Source organism: Haliotis cracherodii, unplaced genomic scaffold, assembly GCF_022045235.1.
Source record: "Haliotis cracherodii isolate W230 unplaced genomic scaffold, xgHalCrac1.p SCAF_2, whole genome shotgun sequence".
Taxonomy (NCBI): Eukaryota; Metazoa; Mollusca; class Gastropoda; order Lepetellida; family Haliotidae; genus Haliotis; species Haliotis cracherodii.
The window spans coordinates 37,009,558-37,015,916 of record NW_027266275.1 but is presented as its reverse complement, the minus strand read 5'-3'; the positions used below and the strand labels follow the sequence as shown (position 1 = coordinate 37,015,916).

General features: G+C 41.7%; 1 protein-coding gene across 1 annotated transcript; it reads right to left on the bottom strand.

Moving 5' to 3' along the window:
* Positions 1 to 885: 885 nt before the first annotated feature.
* On the bottom strand, positions 886 to 1,706 carry LOC139469197 (neurogenin-3-like). The gene has a single exon (XM_071251328.1). It carries the CDS (start codon positions 1,690 to 1,692, stop codon positions 886 to 888), a length of 807 nt encoding a protein of 268 aa, XP_071107429.1. The 5' UTR covers positions 1,693 to 1,706.
* Between the last annotated feature and the right edge of the window lie 4,653 nt (positions 1,707 to 6,359).

Here is a 6,359-nt window from a genome sequence, read left to right as displayed (position 1 = left end):
CGTGCCATAAATTGTATATTATTCCGCATTTTACCACAGTATATTACCGTTAATTCGGGTTTCCGGACGTATTATATTTAATTCAAAGTAAGAAGTAACTCTGATGTTGAACTCTACATCTCTACAACATACATGTTAAATTCAAAATGGAGCGGGATAATCTAAAACGGCCGCCGACTTCAAACAAAAAATGCATGATTTCGACATACTTTCTGCAAAAAAAAAACTAATCTCCAAAGTGATATATACGTTATACCATGAATGTATTGTTCCATTAATATTCATTGTCATTTATTAATAACAATTTAGTTATTCTTCATAATGACACGAACCAGAATGTATAACGTTTTGTAAGATACATTGTGGAGATGAGTTGCGTAATATGTTGCAATGTTATACGATTAAAATGAAGAGAACTCAACAAGGTTTTAGAAAACATCACTTGATTTGGTTTATTAAGCACCAGTAGCAGACCATATTGCATCGCACCATAAGGCAATACGCCTCGTATATATAAAACTCTTCAAACGAATAAAAGTATATAACTTAATATACATGGTAATTAAGTAGTACAAAATAAGTACAAAATTTCATATCAAATGTGACAATACAAATTACAAAAAAACAATATGTATACCTTCGCACAAAGTCTTGATCGCCAATGGATCAATCCAAAAAGATATATCCTGATATACTTAGGCACAGCTTTTAATGTCCGGTTAATGTCACACGGCCGTTAGACACAATGTCAATGTGTCAACGAAGGACGACGAGCTTTCACAATGACATGTCACTGGTGTCAAAAAACTCACAATGTCAATTTCACATTTTGATGTCAATTTCACACATTTCAAGTGTCATTTCACGTTGTCAGTGGCACACATTTCACATCGTCACAAACGAACTGTCATTGTCACTGTAGTCCTGATAAAAGTCATATGCGTAAACATCAGAGTTGTGATGTTTGTGGGGACTAGAAGGAATCACAGACAGCACGTGGGACGCCCACCCCCCGGGATCTGACCCGAGGGGGTCAGACATCCGATGGAGGGGGTCGAGATGGTGGTGAAGGGGGTGGGGCGATAATGCTGTGTGCCTGTGAGACGGGGAGAGGGGTTCACGTTTCACCTGGGCTATTCTTTTACACTCTGTCAACTGCTGCATCATGTTGCTAGTCACGTGACCCGCCCCTGTCCCAATAGACTTACCCCCCGGGGTTTCTACTATCTTCAGCGTCTCCGTTAAAGCCCATATATAGTTATGAGCAAGCCGCAAAGTCTCAATCTTTGTCAGTTTAGCATCGTCCGGAAAAGTAGGAAGGGTCTTCCTCAATGAGTCCAGCGCTGAGTTCAAATTATGCATCCGCGACCTTTCACGATCGTTAGCCTTAACTCGCCGGTTTTTCTTCAGTTTCATCACAAGAGCCGGGCTTCTGTTCCGCGCTCTTGATTTACTGTACCTCTTCTTTTTCTTTGGGGCATCCTGTTCATCCTTTTTACATTCGGAAGAGGTTTCATCCATGGGTTCACAGGCCGTCATACAGTCATCGGACGTTTCCGTTAAAAATCCACTGATAAAAGTATCAGGTGTGTCGCTACTGTCATCCGAGCCCATAGTATCTGTGGGTGGGTCTAATGCCCGATCATGTCCCGTACCCCCGGCCCTCTCCCCTATGCTAGTGGTGTCACTCATTGCTAATTGTGAAGCCGTCACACACGAACGTTAGGAGATCAGTTCCCGCAGTCGAGTTTCCATCCTTATTTATAGTCCTGGCTTTTACGCTGCAACCTTCGTTCATTCAGACGTTAACACAATGGGGCGTCTCCGTATCAGAAGCCTTCCCATCCCACCAACCACGGCCAAGTCCGTGTGCGCATAGACCAACTGCGCATGTCTCTCGTTTCTTGGATTAATGTTCTCTTGATTAGCAAGATTCCTACCTGGCCCTGCCCCTGTCCTCAGAGCTGTCAGTTGAAAATAGAAATACATTCTGGTATAAATTAACATTTTATATGACTCAACAGGCCCATATCAAACGATGGTAGGCGGATGGCTGAAGAGATAGCGTTATGCACATGTTCAGCGATGTGATGAAGTTTAATTTACTCCACAACGGTTTAGAAACCGGCTATAGTAATATCGCCAGGGAAACAATCAACACTATTCACACCTTCTCAATTTAGCGTTAGAACTGGGAATCTTTTCACCGTTTCAATATTGTTAAACTTATTAACACATTGTTACAACGACGAATGTTTTTTTGTAATAAAAGAACATGAGAGTACAACAAAAAAGCTGAAGGTTGAATGGGTTCAACAGCAAAAGAATTGTTACGGACGACTGTAGCTGTTTCGTGTGTTTTATGATGTAAAGCGCTTTCTGCCAATCACCCCAAATTCATTGTCTTTATACTTGTGTGTTTTGAAGCGGACCGCTGACCTGTCAATTGCTTGGCTGCAATACTTTATAAAACGCTGAAGGGTATCATCATACGTTGCTTCGTGTGCAGCTCCCCCTATGAAAGAAAGGAAGAAAACTATTTCTTTTCCTACTTGAAAGATGACCCCAGTATCAATCTAACATCATTTTACTAGTCCTTATTTAACATCAGTTAAACGAACAGAACGCCCTTTAAAAAGAAATTAAAACCTCTACCCGAAAACAATAAATATGAATTAAAACATTAAAAACAACTCAATACTGTTTTAGAGGCGCCATTGTATTAAATGAATAAAGGTTTTTATGTCATTGTTTGTATAAACAATAAAAGAGGTTATAGATCTATGCATATTTTAAAAAAACTAATCGATTATATCTCTTATTAGATTCGGATTGATTGTGTAATCCTTAGGAGTGCGGCGCTCTTTAATATAGGACCATAACTCAATAGCGCCACCTGTTTTCGCGAATACTAACAAAGAAAACACTCACTTTGTAAATAACATGCAATAAATATTTCACATTTATAAAGACCCATAAGAAAACGTGCTAAATTGGGGAAGTGGAGCTACTAATTGAAATTCATCCCAATTTCACGAGGAGACAGATAAAAAAAAGCGCGCGCTTCAGTCGCCCAACAAGAGCATAATAGACCCCTGTTTGCGTGCAGCCGAGTGCGGCATTGTTTACACAAATGCGCATGCGTGAGATCTAGAAAGAGCGCGCAGTTTCAAACTTTCTAAAACTTTCTGCAAGGCTCTAGCCCAACTGGAAAACTTGCTTGGCGTTGGATTTGGTGTAATTATACGAAGGTGTTGCGTGTGGGTACTCCCTGAGAAAGGGTTTTCTAGGATATTTAGGACCAGTTGAGCACTTTTATTGACTTTCTGCCTGAATTCAACGCCAGGCACTCTGCATTTGGCCAAAACAAACGGCGCGGTGAGCGGTGTAGAGCGAATATAATACCCCACCTGGTATATTCAATTTACTCTAGCACTAATAAACACCCTGCTTTCATGTCTATTAAATTCTATACTTAATTGGCGGTACTTTGGCTGCATTAATCATTGATTTGGCGGAGGGTGGCGTGGTGGAGTTTTCACCTGTCCCGTCATATTCGAGCGTATTGTTCCGAGTGCGCGTGTTCCACACAAAATTAGTGCACGACGATAATTTTACCATACTCGCTGGCAGCTATTTTGGCTGCTTATTTACAATTCATCAAGTAACTGTCTGTGATAAAAATCAAGCAGTTAGTTTTTCTAACGAGCATCACGTGCAACACATAATGGTGACATTTTTGCAGGCTTTGGGGAGGCTTGTCGGTGCACACTGAAAGCTTCGAAGCTGCAGGTCGTGAGGGTAGTCTGGAGTGGTTGTCTGCACCTTGAGTCGGTTTGGGTTCGGGAGATAGTTCTTCCATCTGCCGAGTCCGGGGCCCCACACTTTTAAACTCACTTCAAGACAAAGGAGCTGGAAAAAAGTCCATGAAATGTGTGCGAGGGACACGCGTCATCTCCGTGGGCTTGCTTTCTCGCTCAGAACGTTTCCAGACAAAGTAGGATAGAGGCCCATGGTACTCGATGCAACCTCTACCTTCAACGCACCGCACGGCGCTCCTTGCTCTCGTCCTGGTTTCATTAAGTCCATATGTCGTGCTGCCGAACGTTTCAGTCCGCAGACTCGCCTTCTTGCCGAGAAAATTAATTGAAATTAAGTGTGGCACAGTGAAAAAAGAACAAGAAGTGGGGTTTAGCTTGTCGCTCAAAAATGACACCATGTATTTGCTCATAATCAACTTAAAGTCAGCTCGCAACAAAAAACGAAAATTCAGATTTAATTGAAAAACTTTCTTGTTTGAGTCAGTAGCAGGGTTTCAGATCGTAGTGTGGTATTGAAAGGCGATTGAAACTGCGAAATAAGGCCCTTCATGTGACTAGCAGGCCTTTATTCGGTCAGCTATCAAAAGCCACTTATATGCAACTTTATTGGATATTTTTAACGAGTGAAAGTTCAATATTGGCGAAACAACAGTTTCCTTTGCAGACACCTGTGTGTAAAATGGTCAATGAACTCATCAGAATGCGAACAAACTTGAAATATTATGAAGTCGAAGTTTGAATGTAATAACCGGTAAATATAATCACAATTGGACCCAAAATAATCTAACTCTGGCGGAAAACGTGATATAACGGTAAATCCTTTGTGAACAGGGAAAACCCAGTTGAAGAACGGTTACCTGCCTGTCGCCACGAACGTGCGCGGACAACTGCCCACAGCGACTAGCTCAAGTGGAAACAGCTACATTCAACAGGTGATAGCCCCACGTGCCAAACAATAACTCGAGAACTTGGTATGTGGCTTGGCCGGGCACAGACAGCGACCACTGGCTTTTGATTGGACGAGAAAAGGTAAAGTTGTTCATGTCAGCCAATCAGATGTCCAGATGGCATTCAGGACCCGGTGGGGTCAGCCATTGTGAGGCGAGGTGGCAGAGTCGAGAGGACCGGTACATGATCTAACCGATTGGGTCGGTATTGTCTTTATGGCCACTGATAATTGTAATCTGAACCTTCTGTGGCGTGGACATGTGGTGTGAAATAAGGGAGCTGAGACAAGGATGTGTAAATAATCCAGAGGACAAATGCACTTCTAACATGTTCAGTTCTCATACGGTGGCGCCATCTCCATCAAACACCCCTATATACCAACGACACCTTTGAAATATATGCTCTTAAAAACAATTAAATAATCAGTACCATTGTTATATAGATATATTGTATTATCTCATTCGATATGTGTATTTTTTGTTTGTTTGAGTATCACACCCAGACATACATGATTATATTATAGGATATGATGGAATTGGTTGAACACAGTGAGACAATATTCACTCTTTCGATAACGACCAGTGTTGGCCGTTCAATGTTGATATTACCTAGCACTGGCGTCTTCATTGAGTGACAGCTAACCAGTGATGCTCTGATAGGAAACTGAACCCTGAACTCTGAACTCCTTATTCAATGCAATGGCTATCATTGAACTAGCTTGCGTCATTGAATGGAACTTCAAACTGACGGTTTACTGTTTTAGTATTGAATATTGCTAGATAAGGGGAGATAACTCTAATTCGATATGCTGTCTGGCACATCATCAGGGATGTTTGCGAACTCTTTGGTGTAGTCGTGGTGCAGCTGGTGTTGTCACAGTTGCTGCAACATAGCGTTCCGGGAATACAATCACTACTACTACTACTACTACTACTACTACTAGTACTACTACTTATAATAGTACTACAACTACTACTACTACTTGTACTACTACTACTACTAGTAGTACTGTAGTACTAGTATTACTACTACTACTACTAGTACTACAACTACTACTACTACTAATACTGCGGCGGCCCCTGTGCTTCTTCTACTACTACTACTATTACTACTACTGCTACTACTACTGCTGCTGATGCTGCTACTGCTACTACTGCTGCTTCTATTACTACTACTACTACTAATGTTGCTGCTGCTTCTATTACTACTACTACTAAGGTTGCTGCTGCTACTACTGCTGCTACTACTACTGCTGCTGCTGCTACTACTACTACTACTGTTGCTGCTACTACTACTACTACTACTACTGCTGCTACTACTACTACTGCTGCTGCTGCCACTACTACTTCTACTACTGCTGCTGCTGCTACTACTACTACTACTGCTGCTGCTGCTACTGCTACTACTGCTGCTTCTACTACTACTACTACTACTACCAACACTACTGCTACAACTTATGGTACTACAACTGTTGCTGCTACTACTGCTACTACTACCTCCTCTGCCAATACTACTAATGTTGCTACTACAACTACTACTAATGTTGCTGCTGCTACTACTGCTGCTGTTGCTGCTACTACTGCTACTACT